The sequence below is a fragment of the Vicia villosa genome, unplaced genomic scaffold, assembly GCF_029867415.1.
Source record: "Vicia villosa cultivar HV-30 ecotype Madison, WI unplaced genomic scaffold, Vvil1.0 ctg.000025F_1_1, whole genome shotgun sequence".
NCBI classification, from domain to species: domain Eukaryota; kingdom Viridiplantae; phylum Streptophyta; class Magnoliopsida; order Fabales; family Fabaceae; genus Vicia; species Vicia villosa.
This window is the reverse complement of record NW_026704957.1, coordinates 499,275-516,819: the sequence shown is the minus strand read 5'-3', so window position 1 is coordinate 516,819 and position 17,545 is coordinate 499,275. Positions and strand designations below refer to the sequence as shown.

General features: G+C 33.9%; 2 protein-coding genes across 2 annotated transcripts; one reads left to right on the top strand and one right to left on the bottom strand.

Moving 5' to 3' along the window:
* Positions 1-2,192: 2,192 nt before the first annotated feature.
* On the top strand, positions 2,193-6,563 carry LOC131622203 (uncharacterized). The gene is made up of 6 exons (XM_058893229.1): positions 2,193-2,704; positions 2,816-2,868; positions 3,309-3,373; positions 3,467-3,545; positions 5,420-5,725; positions 5,970-6,563. The coding sequence occupies exons 1-6, from the start codon at positions 2,289-2,291 to the stop codon at positions 6,122-6,124; spliced, it is 1,074 nt and encodes a 357-aa protein (XP_058749212.1). The 5' UTR covers positions 2,193-2,288; the 3' UTR covers positions 6,125-6,563.
* Positions 6,564-11,225: 4,662 nt separating this feature from the next.
* Positions 11,226-17,022, bottom strand: LOC131622202 (rhomboid-like protein 20). Its single transcript, XM_058893228.1, has 8 exons — positions 16,839-17,022; positions 16,601-16,701; positions 16,225-16,365; positions 15,997-16,063; positions 13,880-14,031; positions 13,691-13,792; positions 11,844-11,969; positions 11,226-11,679 (listed from the first exon to the last, which is right to left on the bottom strand). Exons 1-8 carry the CDS (start codon positions 16,861-16,863, stop codon positions 11,512-11,514), a joined length of 882 nt encoding a protein of 293 aa, XP_058749211.1. The 5' UTR covers positions 16,864-17,022; the 3' UTR covers positions 11,226-11,511.
* Between the last annotated feature and the right edge of the window lie 523 nt (positions 17,023-17,545).

Sequence of the window (17,545 nt, the reverse complement as noted above, 5' to 3'; positions counted from 1 at the left end):
GTTCAAAATGACGACAACCATAATCTCAAAAAGGAAATCCTACAATGTTCATGTGTCTTAATCGATTAAGAATATTTTTGATCAATTAAGAAACCTTTTGCATTGCTATAATTGATTGGCATAAGTCCCTAATCAATTAGGAATGGTACAAATGATTCTTAAATGACTAGGAATACTTTTGGTCAATCTCACATGCACCTTGATGGTTCCTTCATAGCTTTTAAGTTGTTTTTAGCAAAAGAGAGATGTTTAAAACTATTTTTAAGTGTGTGTGTGTGTGTAACTTTAGTAATTTAAGAATTACTCTTACCTTTACAATTCATTGATCACTCAGACACAGACCAAACAAGCTTCCACACGTATTCTCTTTCACAATCTATGAAGCTTCAAAATTCCTTGATTTATTCGTCATTGATTCAACACTTCATATGATACTTGATTCTTCTAACTGATAAGGCTTGACATAACTTCTCTGATAGATGCCCTCATCAGAGACTGTTGAGCATGAGATCATCAAGGATTTAACTCAACGTCATTTGACCTTAAGTGTTTTCCTTATAAATCTGACTTTACATCTTGATCTCAAAGAAACATCTTGATAGAATGTCTTGATCATTACTTCTTCTTGGCAAATCAAAATTTAATTGACATATAATATTGTCATCATTAAAACCAGGAGTAGCAAACGGGCATCTCCGTCCCGTTTATGCTCGCCCGGCAAAAGCCCGCAAAAAATGGGACGGGGCAGGGCGAACATTATTGAGGTTGCGGACCTAAAACCTTATCCCGCCCTGCACAAAAGTGCGGGCGGGAAATGCCCGCGGGCACTTCATCATTTATGCATAAAAAAACATAAAATTGTGTTAATTCACATGTCCGTAAGAACCCACCAAAAAAATAGGACGGGATGAAACAATCACATTAAAAAGTGAGGGCATAAATCCTTCGTGCGTCCCGCACTAAATTACAGGCAAAACAGTCATGTCTAACATACCATGCCTATTTTGTCACCCCAATTAAAACGAAACCATTGTGAATAGGGGTGTTCGCGGTGCGGTTTGGGCGGTTTTGACGAAAAAAATTATCCGAACCACAAAAGAAAAAATAGTGCGGTTTGGTTTGGTTCGGTTGGCTTTTAAAAAAAATCCGAACCAAACCAAACCAAACTAATGCGGTTTGGTTTGGTTCGGTTGGTTCGGTTTTTTACAAATATTTTATTGAGCCATACATACACATATAGATGACAACATAATTTTGTATTTAGACATTCATACACTATCAAATAACAGCAAAACTCGTCATATTTTGACAACAATTTTCCATTTAATATGTAAAAATTAAATTAGACAAAAGTGAAATATTAAACATAAAATAATAGCATAAAATAATATAAAAATTATTATAATGAAACAAAAAATAGAAGAGACGAAAGATTAGTGAAAGTGAAAAAAGAAAAAAAAAGTGTTGAGAGATTAGAGAAGAAGTTGTGCGATAAAAACGAAACTGAAATACAGAACATTTACATAAAAATGAGAAGATGAAAAAGAATGAATATAAGAGAGTAGAGATTATAGAAGTAGAGAGAAGATGTATGTGACAAAGAAGGTGAGATAATGTTATTAGAGATTTGAGAAGATCAGGACTGAAATTATTTGTGTAAGGATGAGAAAATTGTTCGTAATCATAAGGCTAATGTATAATAGGTTTAAGTTTAGGTTGGATGTGAGTTAAGTAAAATTTAGGTTGTAACATAATGCAGTTTGATTCGGTTTGGTTCGATTTACAAAATACAAACCGCAAACCGAACCGAACCGTGCGGTTTTGTTAAAAAATGACCCAAACTAATCCGAACCAAATGCGTTTTTTTGCAGTTTTCATTTGGTTTGATTTAGTTTGCTGTTTTCTATTGAGTTGGTTTGGTTTTTAGCATCCCTAATTGTGAATATATAATGAGTGTATATGTATCTGAAAACATATTGAGCATATAGATTCACACATAATTAATCATATATTTAAATTTTATTAAACATTACATTTGTATGTGGACTGTGTGAAATATATTTTATTAAATTAAACTTTACAAGCGTCAAAATGAAAATGAATCTCATTGAAAGAAAAAAAAAACTAAAATAGTTTATTTATAGTACTTATTTATTATTTTCAAATCGAAATATATATGTTAGTCTAAACTCTAAACGTCACCCAAAGAAAGACGTGGAGTAAGAAGCAGCTTATTTCATTTCACCACATTCACACTTCTCCGAAATTAAACCCAAACTCCCTTTCTAATGCCTTACCAAGTCCGCTCGAATCTCTTCATCAGCAACATCAACGACGCAGCTCAGATTCTCCAAAACGCCGCCGTTCAACACAACATCACCCACATCCTTTCCGTTCTCAGCTCCGCTTCAATCTCCTTCTTCTCCGAATGGCGTTCCAACATCTCCATCCCCGTCAAAGAGATTTCCAAACTTCACGTCTCCGACCTCCCTTCCGCCGCCAAGTCCGCCCTCTCGCCGGACAAACTCCTCTACTCACTCGAGTACGCCGGTAAAGATTTCAAGCTTGTAAGGATGGCGGTTCCTCTTAAGGATACTGAGAGCGAGAATTTGTTGGATTACCTTGAGGTTTGCATCGATTTCATTGATCGGAGTAGGAAGGAAGGTTCTGTATTAGTTCACTGTTTTGCAGGTGTTTCTAGAAGGTTTCAATTCCAATCATCACTCTCACACTTTTCAATTCCGATTTCAATTTTGTTGCTTATAGTGAAATTACTGTGTATTGATTAGGGTTTAACTTGTGTTTTTATATGCAGTGCATCGGTTATTACTGCTTATTTGATGAGAAGCGAGAATCTGTCACTAGAAGGTCTGAAATGAAATCAATAGTTTGTTTAAAGTCTTCACGGACTTCTCTTTTGGTAGTGGCTTTCTTTTTGTTTTTAAAATGATTTTTAGTTTACTTTACCATACAATCATGAATGGATGTTCTGAAAGCTCCGTAGCATCGATACCTCTGAAAAATCGGTGTTCATACTTCATGTCCGAAACCGACATTGACACTTGTGATTACGTTTATTTTTTTTATTTTTCAAATTATTATTGGTGTCAACGTGTGAGTGTCGTGTTTTCGGTGTCCGTCATAGGCTGAAAGTGTCTAATATCACTGTTCATGAGTAGTGTCTTTTCAAAATTAACTCAGGTCAAGACTTTGATTTTAGTATAATTCTAAGAAAAGTAAATTCGAAGATTTTTCTCTGCATCTTGAACTTAAGTGTTTATTTTTCTGTGTTTTTATTTTCTTTGCAGATGCCCTTGAATCATTAAAGCAGAGCTGTGAATTTGTTTGCCCCAATGATGGTTTTCTAGAGCAGGTGTGTATTATGAAGGTCAATCTGTATGCTGAAAATGTTTACACTACTTTACAGTGAGGATTATGACATTCTTTATGTGTTTTATTGTCTTAGTTGAAAATGTTTGAGGAGATGGGTTTCAAGGTTGATCATTCTAGCCCTGTATACAAGCGCTTTCGTCTAAAAGTACTAGGTATGTATGGCTTCAGCTCCATGATTTCCTTTTTATTGTGGGACCTCTTGCTCAGATACTTATTGTAAGTTGATAATAGAGACCAATATTTATTTATTCATTAACACTAACTATAAAAAATATAGGTGGCACTAAATGACACCTTGTATTATTATGGTGGTGTATGATACACATACACCTTTTACTTTTTTTGTCATGTGTCATCACTGGATTGAAAAGAACACACATTCTTCCTTCCTATGTTTTTATATGTCAACTTTGTCGCTGTTTATTCTCCTTTTTGATACACCATGTTCTTTCTTTTAATTAATAAATCAAGAGATATCGTCAATTAATAACAGACCTAAGCTGTCCGATCTCAAATCGGTGGCTGAGATCGTTTTACTGCGTGATAGTGTGTTTGAAGTCTGAACCATTCGATCTCAAATCATGTTGGAATTGTTTTCCTTTCCCAAACCTGTTCCATTGTTGTCAAATAGCTGCTGCAACATAGCGGAAATTTAATCAAAGTGTTTTCCTTTCCCAAACCTGTTCCATTGTTGTCAAATAGCTGCTGCAACATAGCGGAAATTTAATCAAATTGTTATTGTTCCATAATACTCTATTTAGTACACTACTATAGCACTGTAGCTCAGCGCAATTAGAAAAAAACAGATATTTTCCTGATTTGTCATTGACAACACTGATTTGTACACAGAAGATTTAGTTTTACTGAAAAATAGGTGGGATTATTTGTACACAGAAGATTTAGTTTTACTGAAAAATAGGTGGGATTATTTATTCAAAAGAAAAAAAGTTGTGCTTTGGCATCTTGTGTTTTAGTATACTCCCTCTGTCTCATATCATGTGTTGTTTAAGCTTTTGCATACTTTTAAGGTTATGTTTAGGAGTTTGGAGGGAATAGGAGGGGAAGGTTTTGAGGATTGAAGAATGAGTATAGGGAAGGAGAAGGGTGCCTAGTATCTCCACCTTGAATAACAGTTTTTTTTCCCAATGGACTGAAGCCCTGGTATGGAGAAACTAATATAATGCATTGGGGAAGAGCTTTGAAAGATTTTGAATAAATCTTGAAATTCACTACTTCTCTTAATAACATATGAAAAAAAATTACTGTAATTATTTTCATCTCAATCCCTTCAATAACACTCCCCAAAAAGGTGATGGATTCCTCTATCTTTCCATTCCTCCTATACCCTTCAAAGCCTTCCCCTTCCTTTCCCTCGTAACTCCCAAACAAGGCCTTAAAAAATGATCAAGTGTACTAGTTCTCCTTATAAAATAATCTTCCTTGACTAAAATACCTTTACTAATAGTAGCCATTGAAGAAGAAAGATGAAAAATTAATTAATGTAGGTTTGGCTGAGATACAAATAAATAAGGGTATTCTTGAAAAGAAGTGATTAACATTTCCCTTATATTTTAAAATGATGAATAATTTGAGACAAAAATATATTCTAAAGCGGACATTTAATATGAGATGGTGGGGAGTATCAAATTAAATCAGGCCATCTTAATAATAACATACCTTCACTTTTTGCTCCAATCTCAAAATAAAACAACTGTTCAATCTTCATGTTGTTTCTTTCCCAGTTTTGTTCTGTCCTCCTTGTTCTGGTTGAGGAATGGGAGAAAGCCGGGGTTAGATATATGGTAGTGTCTAATTTATTGCAATAGATTCCGGCATCACTATCTGTGTATGGATCAAACTCCTTACCACGGTGGTTATTTATTCAACTTAATAGTTAATTTGTTCCTACTAGTAGCTGTTCTAGTATTATGCATAATCTGCGCCAGCGTGATAACTTTTTCCACTATAGCCATTGGCCATTGAAAAGAATGTCATCTGAGAAAAGAAATATCTCTCGTTTTTTCAGGTGAGAATCATTTTGCAGGGTCAAGGATAGACAGTTCTAAACTTGGTGCAGATCCTGGCATGCCTGTTGAAACATCTTCAGAGCCACCAGAAGCTACTAAAGTAGATAATAACCATAGCCCTACATTCCGTTGTAAGAAGTGCCGTCGGATTGTTGCATTGCAAGAACATGTTATAGATCATATTCCTGGTGAGGGTGAGACATCCTTTGATTGGCACAAGCGAAGAAGTGGCAATCCTTTTAACAAATCTAATGAGTCTGAGTGTTCGTCCATATTTATTGAGCCTCTACGATGGATGAAAGATGGTAAGAAAACGCTCAACTACAATATCAAAATGTGTCTATTTCCAATGAGCATTGAATTTGAATTTACATTGCTCGTTTGTCCAGAAAGCTCTCTTTATTTTGTACAAGACAATAAGAGTCGTAATTTATAGTATTTTGAAGTTTATATTACAAATTTTTCTTGGAGCATGAATATATGAACCGTGCATATAAATATGCATAAAAATGGTAATTTTGTACTTAACTGTTATCTCTTGTCACTCAGTCGAGGAAGGCGCGTTGGAGGGAAAGCTGTCCTGCACTCATTGTGATGCCCGTTTGGGATACTTTAATTGGTCAGGCATACAATGCAGCTGTGGAAGCTGGATAACCCCAGCTTTCCAACTTCACCAAAGTCGGGTAGATATAAGCCCTGTGTAACTTTTGTTGCACCACTTTTATGCATATACTCATTCCTCGACAAGGGATGCCACTATTTTTCCATTGTTCCTCGACTTGCATTCTGCTCAAGTTTTCCAAGCTACTGCAAATGAAGTTACGTAATGAAGGATTGAAGTCTTGTTCCTCAGAACTGCTCAAGATTTCTAGGCTAAACAGATGCAGTTATTGTAGAGAGGATTGTAATCTTGCACCTTTATTGCTTTTTCCAAAATGACTTTTAAGATCTTTAATTGGAGGTTAAGGATTATGCATTTCTAGTACATGGTAAGGTGAGGCATGAGTCGGGTTTCTAACGTTAGTGCTAGTTTTCCCGATGATTTACCTGCCAGTAAAGATGGTGTTTTTATTTTTTTTCCTATGAAAGAACAGTGTTTTGTCCTTGTAACTGGTAATTTTATTTTATACTTTTATCTTTAAAGTTTGTCTTGAGTTGGAAGATACACGCTACAAGATGAAATTGATATAGTATATCTTAATTGGTGGTTTGGAAGAGATATCATGATATGGTTCAACAATAATGAGATAGTGGAGTTCGATAAGATATTATCCTATCTATTGTTTGATACATGTAGAAAGCGTTTAACATACACTTTTAGTTAGACGATTTACATAACAAATATATCAATTTCTGGGTGACATAACTAGTTTAAAAGTTTGACCACCTACACTTTTACATACTAAAAAGATTAATTTATTACAAAATTTGTTTAAAAAGACAATTTAATAGCAAACATCTAACTTCAAAGACTTTATAGTATTGCAATGTAATTGGCCTTTAAAAATCATATTGAAATAGAGATGGTGGCGGGGAAAAGAGATTCAATTGTATTAGATAAGATTTGTTGAGTTTTTTATTGTTGTTTTTGTTGGTATACTAACGTAGAGATTAAATTATAGTTTAAATGTGTATCTTGATCCCTTAAATTAGATATTAGTAATAAAATGATTTTTTTAATAAATTAATCATTTCAGTTGTAAAAGTATTACGTCAACGTCATGTACCTTTGAAATAAATTTTGATATAAAAAAAGTTTGTATCTTAATTAAACTATATGACTGAAACAATATGTTTAGCACATCCTACATGTACACCCTAAACTCCTATGACTAGTCTATATAAACAAGAATATATATTAAAGATCTAATTTGTAGACAAACTTTTAGAGCAACGTTCGTTTCACCCTTAGGACTTATTCCACACCACCGCAAAAAAAATTAGAATGTCTCTAGCATTCAGATATACATCTTCAGACGCATATTTTTTTACATATAATTGAAATAAAAATTGTGAAAAATTCTTAATATTTAAAAAGTTGATTCGGAGACGCATCTCCAAAATGCTCTTAGTTTATTAGTCAGTAAGCAATCCGGATATGCATATTCGGAATTATGTCTGATAGATCAAAGAAGAAACAACTACGACATAAAGAAATTCAAATAACTTAAATTAAATCCAAAGTAAACATTACATAGATTATTATTACATAAATTTAACATTACATGTTATTAAAAATAGGTAGTTCAAAACGTTGCAACATTCTTATAATATCGTCGGTTGATCTTCGAATCGTCGCATCCACTTCAATCGGACCCTTTGTTAAGTAACGACAAAAGGTACTCCATATCACCTTTAAATCATCATCGGTCTTGAGTTCAAGCAATGTGAGTTATAGCTTCTCTTCATTGTCTATCGAGGGTGAACGATACTCGAGCTTGATAACTCTTTGATTTTCTGGATATTGTAGGAGAGTATTCAGTTTGATTTTTAGATCTACGAGAAGTATGTCCTTGCAGATTCAAAATCGAAGTGGAGGTGTTGTGCCATTGAAATACACAAAAGCAAGATAGGATATGTAGACATTTTGGTTTGTGTAAAGAAAATAGATTGTAAAACCCTATTTATAGAATTTGTAGAGCAATAAGGACCTCACGTACATGTGCAAGTTCACCTTTACTATTTTTCAATCAATTCTTCATTCTAGCATGTGCAGATTCAACTCTATTAGTTGTTGTATTGTCAAAATGTCGACTGATCGGTCCATGCACAAACAATCTTCTCTTTAACTTGATCCAGAATTGTCCCTCAACATATTTTAACAAATATGAATATTTCGCAAACACACTTCTGAAATGTAGAACAAATTTGACATACAATTCTTTCTTGAAATAATTTATTATATCATTTCATGCATCCATTATCTTTTCAACAACCATACTAAGTTTGACAATTTTACCATCTTCACCTTTTGACTTGTTTCGTACCAACCGCATGTTTTACTCGACTTCTCACATTTTTAGTTATGTGATACTTACGAAGTAATGCGGAAACAGTAAGAAAAAGTGTTGCAACCGAATTCATCAGTGTGGTATCACGATCGGTGATTATGACTTGTGGCATATTTTTTTGTCCTTCAACATAATCTTCTACATTTCCAAAGCCCATGTAACGTTGTCCTCTTTTTCGAATTCCAAAAATGCAAAAATGACTGAATAAGTCATCTCCGTAGGAGTAACACCAACAATTTTTAAGAGTGGAAGTCTATACTTGTTTGTGTTGTATGTTGAGTCAATTATGAGCACAGAGGGAAAAGTGTTGAACAACTTAACGCAACCGAGATGACTCTAAAATATATCTCGAACGGTGACTTTATCATCACAAACTATGTACCTCGAAACATAGTCGTAATCTTCCAAAAACTTCAACAGTTGTTGCATCTCAGATCTCGGACATCTTACCGCCTTGTTGTCTCGAGCACGAACGTTGTATATTTGCTTGATATTTGAAACATTTAGAGGTTTCTTCCGTTTCAAAGATGCGAGTGTGTTTTTTGGCACCATGTTTAATGTCATGCTCTGACTTAACGATCATTTTTCTAACTTCAACAATGGATTAATGCAAGGAATGAGAGATGATGAATGATTGTTACCTACAGTTCTAGCTTGTTTTACTCCATTTGAAGTGATGAAATACAAGAATAATGTTTTGGTGTTGAAAATAGGGTTGAGAATGAGAGTTTTTTTCAAGGGTTTTTGCAATGGAAACTTGCTTAAGCATGAAGAGGAAACTCGTGTAAGGTGGTATTTTATCAACCTTTCCGCTGGGCATTTCCGGAGATGCATCTCCGAAAATATCATTGAAGTATTTTTAAAATCACGTGTGTAAATAACAAAATTTCACAAATGAGCATAGGGGTATTTCGGAGATGCATCTCCGAATACATCCAAACGACATACCGAGATGCATCTCCAGACTATTTTTTTTTTTTCTTAAAATTGGGGTGGAACTCAGATAGGAGATGATTGATGTGATTTTGGGTGCGTCTGAAGATGTATCTCCGGACACTCAAATGGTAAAATAAAGTTTTCAGGGGTGCGGTATGCTCAGATAAGAGTGGAAAGAGCATTTCCCAACTTATAAGACATTTGACCCCATCTCTAACACTAAGCATCAAACACAAAATTCTATCAAGTTTACTAGAAGTACTCCCATTCGGTTGAAACCAGGTAGACTTCATATCTGATAAGGGAATGTTGATAATGTTCATGTGGGCGATAAAATTAAAAAAAATCCCAATCTATTAGCATGAAAATCATCAACATTAATCCTCTCAGAACTAGAATAAACTGAATTGAAATCCACAGGAACAGACCAAACCTCACATGCTAACCACATTTTGTGGATAATAATATCTTCTCACATGACTTTTTTAGCAAGGTACATCTAGAGTAAATATTAACCATAACCATAAAACACAAGGTTTGAAGTGGTCTCCACTTTAAAGAAACACCAAAGAACCCCAAATCAGAAGAAAAAAAAACAAGAATCTTCTTTTAACACTGCACCAACAGATGAAGAGAAGGCCTTCCCTATGAATAAAACTCTACTCACAAAACGAATTTCCCGAGAGAATGAACCAGAGAGCAGACTGCAGAGACCTCGCAAAGCTTAGTCTCTTAAATCACTACAAACTGAAGAGAATTAGAGGAAATGAGATCCTTCGTCTTATACTTCTTAATACAACTTCCAATAACATCTAAAGGCGGTGTCTTAAAGACCTAGCTGACTTCTAGTGGCAGTCTCTACCTCACTCAACCTAAAGATACACTCAAGTTGTCTATATATCTTTGAGACAATCTTATCATCCTGATCATTAGAACTATAAGGGATTCTAAAACGTAATAGAATATGACACTTCAAATGGGTACCACATGAAAAAGAAACATCTCTACGACTAACGGACAAAGAAAGTTGCAGAGTACTCATGCCTTTAACTAACCTAATAAACTTTAAACTAATACTATGCTAAATTATAATTTTTGTCCTTCTATTTTGGTCTAACTCATGAAATTAGTTCTCCTATTTATTTTTTTATTTTTTAAAAGGTTTTAGTTTGCCATGTGCATTTTTCGTCCAAACAAACTTATGTGTCATTTTTTTTATATATGTGACATACATTCTGAGCGAGAGAGAACATAGAGAGTATTTACTGAAAAATGAAGACAAAAGAACAAGCTGAGAGAAAAAAATAGATGAAAATGATGGTAGTAGAAGATGACTGAAGAAAGAAAACATTATCAAAAATACAATGAATAGTTAATCTTTCGTATGGCAAGTCAATAAAAATATGCCTGATATTTAAAAAGTAGCATACATCATCATTTTTTGAATAAAAATGAGCATGTAATTTAACCTACTAACTAACTTATAACTATATATTTTTCGAATGAAGATTACAGAAACAAAAATTAGTACATCATTTCTAAGAGGACGAGGCATCTGAAGTGCTTCACCTCCTAGTGAAGAGGGCAAAAAAAATAAAAAAATAAATAAAGGGTATCGAAATTATAAATATTTAACCAAAATAAGATATAACGATATAGAGAATAAAAATGTTTATAGTTGTTTTTAAGTGTAGCTTCTTGTTCCTTTGCTTTATTTTTTGGCACCTCCTTGTGCCTTGCTTTTGATCTTTTTAAGAAAAGATTTATTTTGCGTGAAAGGATTGGTTGATAATAGACAGTAAGCAGAACACATCAGAGTGACATTGTTCATGGTTCTGTATGCTTAAAACAAACAGCATAAAGCAATATCTCTAGTAGAATTAAACGCATGTTGTCCATATGTTTCAAGTAATTTGTACAGGCTCCTAATTCTCAATGATCTATTAACACCAGTACTAAAATGGATATATCTAAAGATCAAAGTTAAGGTACGAAAAATGATCCTCAATAGGAGGTGGAATATTTGAGGACGGTGATAAGATGAATGCCTCGATCCTCCCATGAAAATTAGTAAATTTCCAATACTTGTTAAGGAGTAGCCTTCCATCTATCAATCCAGAACAATCCATCTTTTGTTTATGCAATTAGTGAGCCTGTGCTTCCAATAGGATGTTAGTCGCCACATTCACATCATTTCTGGCCTGCACTAAGGCTTGTCTTGCTGAATTCCTGTCAAATCCCATTGAAACAAGGGTCGCAATTGAGTCCTCCGACGGTTCTACTGCAGAATGCATTGGAGCAGGAAAGTTTCTCTGCAAAAAGAATCCACATTAATATTACATAGAAGCTTATTATGTACTCTGGCTGTAGAGGTGGATGTGGATCAAGTCAAGTGGAGCAGGCAAGTTCCATGAGAAAAGAAAGTTAGGAGAACCAAACCATAAAAAAAAAGTTACAAGCATGAAGTAAAACTTGCCTCCATTTGGCGAGCTGGGTAGGATGGCACATTGCCTAAAACATTCCTTGTTGGTGTTGTGCGTGTGGGACTCCCCATTGATGGCAAGGAAATTCGTGAAAAGAATGATGAAATAAACTCTGGAAACTGTAATTGTAAGATCAAATAAGCACAAAAGTAATAACAAAAAACTTCCACTAATCACTTGAAATTAATAATATATGCTGCAGTTGTTTAAAGTAATAATTAATAATAATATGTACATGGAAAAGTTGAGCAAACTAGAAAATGAAAATAACAAACAACACCAGTCTAAACATAAACATACAGACTTCTTCCATGGTTATTAGATTTCATAATAATAGATGATTGAAGGTAATATAAAGAACGCATGTAGACAAGTAGGAAGAACACAGTCGAGTCCTATTGATAGCTAGATGCAATTGTAATTATTATAACTTATCTCAAATAAGAACATGATTCCCCACCTTGCATTTGATTTTACAGCTAAAAGGGAAGCCATCACCTAGTATATGTATAAATCTATGTAGTATCGATAAAGAATGAAGATAGATTGTGAAGTTACAAAATGCATTGCAAGAATTAATTGGCAAGTAGGTCTTAGAGGCAGACAATCAATGCACTCACGAGAAGGAAACGTAGTATCTACTAATGTTATAAAAAACGGATTGCAAGAAATAGCGGAACACCAAAAATTTGTTATGTGAAATAGCATATAGCGTTCAGGACTCAAATAGGGGACGCCAGTTGAAATAAGTCAATCATATATATGAAAAGGCTTGTTGCATACAAATAATATAGGAAATGGAGGTAGAGCATAGCTTACATTTGGATAGGTCTACATTTAACAGGGAATATGCGAGCTGAGCTCATTGACTCTTCAGTTTTTCTATTTTAAAAAATAGGTCTTATCTCCTTTTTTGTTTGTTTGTGGACTCTTCAGTTTTTCTAATAAAAAAATAGGTCCTATCTCCTTTTCTTACTATTGCCACTATATCAGCTAGCAGAAACTGGAACAGTGGCCGCTAATAGCAAAACTAGGATAGCGGCACAGTTTTCATAGTGGATTCATAATTCATCAAAATCCACTATGTGTTAGTGCTATAGTGCCACTATCGCTGCTACATGACAACACTCCACTGATATCTTAAAGATATCAAATTTGGTTTTACCTCTAAGCGACAATGTTCAATCGAACTGATTATAAAGTCATGGGGTAATTTTTATTTTGACTTTTGCATGTTAAACTTTAAAAGTTCAACACCTACAATTATGTGATCAAATAGTTTGCAATTAGCATGCAAGATGCATGATGTGTGTAATTCCATACATAAGGTAGCTTAAAAGAATATGCACCTTTGCATTTGCATTAATATGTTGATATTGTTTAAGTATGAATATATGTATAAAACTTGATATAGGAAATGACTTGAATCAATTTGACCAGTGAATTATAAGTAATTGATAAGTTGATCTTACCAAACTATTTTAGTTCTAACAACCTTAAGTGTGGCATCAAATAGTTGGCACAGGCTTTAGAGTAATTTTCATTTTAATCTAAATTTTGAAGCATATTAATTAATGGAATACAAAATTATCTTGAATAATATGAAATTATAGAAGCCTGATATGAACGATTGAAACTTCCAACCCAACAGTGATGTTTATGAAATATTCATCCTATAAGTTGATATTAACTCGCGAAAGATTGATTTTGATTTACACTTGTCAACGAATTCTGACTATATATCTATATATGAATATTCCTTTGGGAAAGTTTGTATCCATAAAAACATAGTTGCAAAGAACTAAGATAACAAAACCTCAAACATCAAACATAAAATTACCTTTGCTTTGCGGATATAAAAGACATTCAAACGGTATAAGGAACCAGCAAGGATGCCACACACCCCTGGTAAGATGGACCTTTTCCATGATGACAGTAGAAGCTGCAATAAAATAAATCAGTTTACATTAGTTGAATGGTTCCAGACATGCCTAAGTTATACAAGCACCCATGAATAAGTTCTACTAACCTGAAGACCAGCTAGATATATGAATGATTTATCTGAGAAGTGGAAACCAAATAAACGGAACCGTGTTGAAACAGGAATGTCAAAGAAAAAGGGTACAAACGAAGCAAATATAAGGCCATAAGGTCCAGGAGTGACTGGGGTTGCTGAAGGATCTGCAAAGAGTGAACGTAAAAAATTCAAGTAAGAATAAAATATTACTGCATTAAAAATAACAAATGACGTAACTGACTGCATTATAAAATATGGAGCAACAAATTGCTTCATCAAATTTATAAAAAAAAAAAAAAATCAGTATCCCCAGTTTGCAACGTAAGCTATGCCATCAAATTCGTACATAATCTGCATGGGCTATTTGGCGCTGTATAATAAGGCAGTCATTCATATACCATTCAAACTTGTTGATGGAATGATTTCATAAGTTGTTGTTTGGATTTGAATACAAAAACAAGCACACACTTGAAGATTGAAGGTAAGACTGGGCTGGGAAGATTTGAAGCTTAAGTTTATAGTACTTGTATCATCACTAAACAAATAACCTTTCATACATTCAAAAGAACTACTTTCCAGATGAAGATGGTTTGGTAGGGAGTTGTCAATTGTGGGTCGCAGAAAATAGTGATTTATTTGAATTCCACTACTCAACAATGCTATAGCACTACTACAACTGCGATTTGACAATACTTTATACTAAATAGAATATCATGGAACAATAGCAATTCGTTCAAATTCCACTATAGCGATAAAGCCGCCATTCAACAACACTAATTAGGTATTTACAATATTGTCAACTGTCATGTCAGTTCTGACTTCAGAGCCAGATGAATAATGTTAGCCATTGCGATAAATGGGGGTGCGGCAGTCTAAAGATGTTAGTCAGGAGAATGCCTAAGAGTTGTTTTATCTCCAAGAAATTCCATCATGTGAAAAACTTTTGGCATAAAGAATGCATAAGGTATGTGTATACACTGCCTAACGTGCCTGAATCCAATTTAACAGAGAAGAATAGGAGCAGCAAAAAACAAAATCTTGGCCTTTGGTCAAAAATAGGGTGAAGCCCCATGTCAAGGAACTATAAGAATACAACAATAAATAAACAGAAGTACTTTCCCACTGAATCTTGTTGTCTTGTTTGTGCACTCATCCATCACAACATTTGCATCTTCGCAATTAGCTTTGTACTGGCTAGCATTCAGTTTTGTACAACATCTCAGGTCTTAAACTGTAGTCCTATACTAAGAGGAAAGAAGGAATGATTCAATCCCAGTAATGTGTTCTCAAACTAGTCAAGATCCTATTTACCGTACCTTTGATTGCTTGTATATAATCAAATAATCAATACGAATACTTTATTTTTCTGAGCCTTCCATAATAGCTCTCTTGGTAGAAAAAGAGCGAAGATATAAAACAGAAAAAAGAAAACAGAAGGAAAGATGTAAAATTCTATTTACTCTCCAATGGAATTTTCCTTCACACACACTGTTGCTACAATTTCAACAAAACTATTCCTACCATAACTTCTTCTCCCTATTTGCACTCAGTATTTTAAGTATTACAGTTTTCAATCCCCCCTCCTTTTCTTTCTGTAGTACACTTTTAACAATAGTTCATGGGCCTCTTGATCCCTAACAACAACTTACTGTTTGCTTATTACAAATATTAAAAAATAGGGCTTGACCCATGTTAGATAGGTCTTTTTTATTTGTTTAATATCTCTATCACTCTTCACGGCAAGTAAATTATTCTTGTGGTCAACCTCCTCGGCATAAAATCAAATCAAGATTATGCAGTGTACTTGTCATAATCTCTACTAATTACCCTTTTCCACAACATTTTTTTTTTCATTTAAAGGTAAGTTCCTCATAAACATATAACCATTTATCCTCCCATATGGATTCCTCGCTAAATCAGCATTTGAAAAGGCTCGCCAAATGCAAAAACAAAACAAAAAAGTCATAAAGAAAAGATCAAAAAATGATACCAAGAAAACTCGGCACACTAACAGAACATAAGTGATATGTACAACTAAATGTATCAAAATAAAATAACAAACATATAAAGAGATTGATCAAAGTTTAAGAGGTGAAAGACATTATAAAAACCAGTACCGAGAAGAATACCTTTTAAAAATGCTACAGCAAAAACCTCAAACAGTAGTGAAGCCAATACAGAGAACACAATAAACACCTGCATAAAGGGCGCATAAGAGATTTCAAAACCTCATACAAATTACATTCAGAATAGTAATTACAAACATAAAAGAACCATTACATCAGCCTGAACTTTGTTCTGAAAATATATATAGAGATAGCAATTAAACCCGAAATATAAACTAACAAGTTACTAACCGAGTATTTATTGGAACCGATTTGTCTCTCAAACACCCTGAAGTAATACAGTAGATATAGTCCAAACATCAACTCCGGCGTTGATGTGAAGGAAAATATCGACATAATCAACTTCCAAATGCGAAGCTTTCCAAAAATATCCTGCCAAAACCCCAAAAACACAATTCAAATATATAGTAAATCTGTAAATGCATAATACATCCAGGTTAGAGATTCAGTTCATGGTAACATCATCCCTACTACAACTCGAAGCGAAAAAGTCACATAAATCCAAAGCTCAAATCCACGCCAAACGAAATTTCACCTAAGATTAACCCGATACAATTAACCTAAACCTAATTACAAGAAAATAAATCGAAAAAACTCAAATCGGCACCTGATACGACAAGCCCAGAGTGTTGAAACGACCCTGGATCCCAAAGAAGATTGAGAAAAGCGCTGAAGCGATGATGAAAGCCCTTGTAACAGGAGCATTTGCTGTGAAACACAAACATAATAAAGCATTTGAATTTGAGTTTGAATGCAAATCGAAAAACAACTTAAAAAATTGCGACAAAAAGTGAAAAAGAGAAGTGAAAATCGGAAATTGAAGTAAGGGAAGAAGATTCACGCACTGAAACCAGATGGACCTCCGTTCATCTTGGCAGTGAAGCAGAAAGCGAGGAACTTTTCTTCTTCGGAATTTTCTGGGTTTTTTTTTTCTCTCTTCTGTTGAAACTTGCGTCTGTTCAATTTGTTTGGTTCTTTCTTTCTAAGTTTTGGGTTTTTTTTTTTCTCATTCAAGAAAATTACTCTCAGCTTAGATATACTTTTCTCCTTTCTCTTTTATTAATTTTTTTTTTCAATCAAGTATTTTGATTTTGATTTAAGTTGTTGTTTTTATTTATTTGATTTGATTTAATGTTTTTTATATTAAAAAACTATGAAGAAGAATAAATATACTTGTGTTTTTTTCAATTTTATATAATTCATTAGTTGATGTGTGCATAATATTAGTGGCAAGAACCAATGAAAAAAGGACACATAAGATATGATTGCTTGTTTAGAATCTTCAAAGCTGGACTTTTAATTGTAGCTACCTATAAATGATTTCTAATGAGTAGCTATCAAATACCAATGTATGATATGATGTGGCGGGTATCTATTTGATGTGGGAATAGGTCGGGTCGAGTTAGGCTTTGTCAAGTCTGAGTCTGATCTGTTAAAAATTTTAAAGTCTGAGTCTGACCTGTATCTATCATAGCTTTATATTTTTAGCCTGAGTCTGACCTTTTTGAAAGTCTGATCAGCCTTTTAGCCTACTTAAAAGTCTATTTCATTT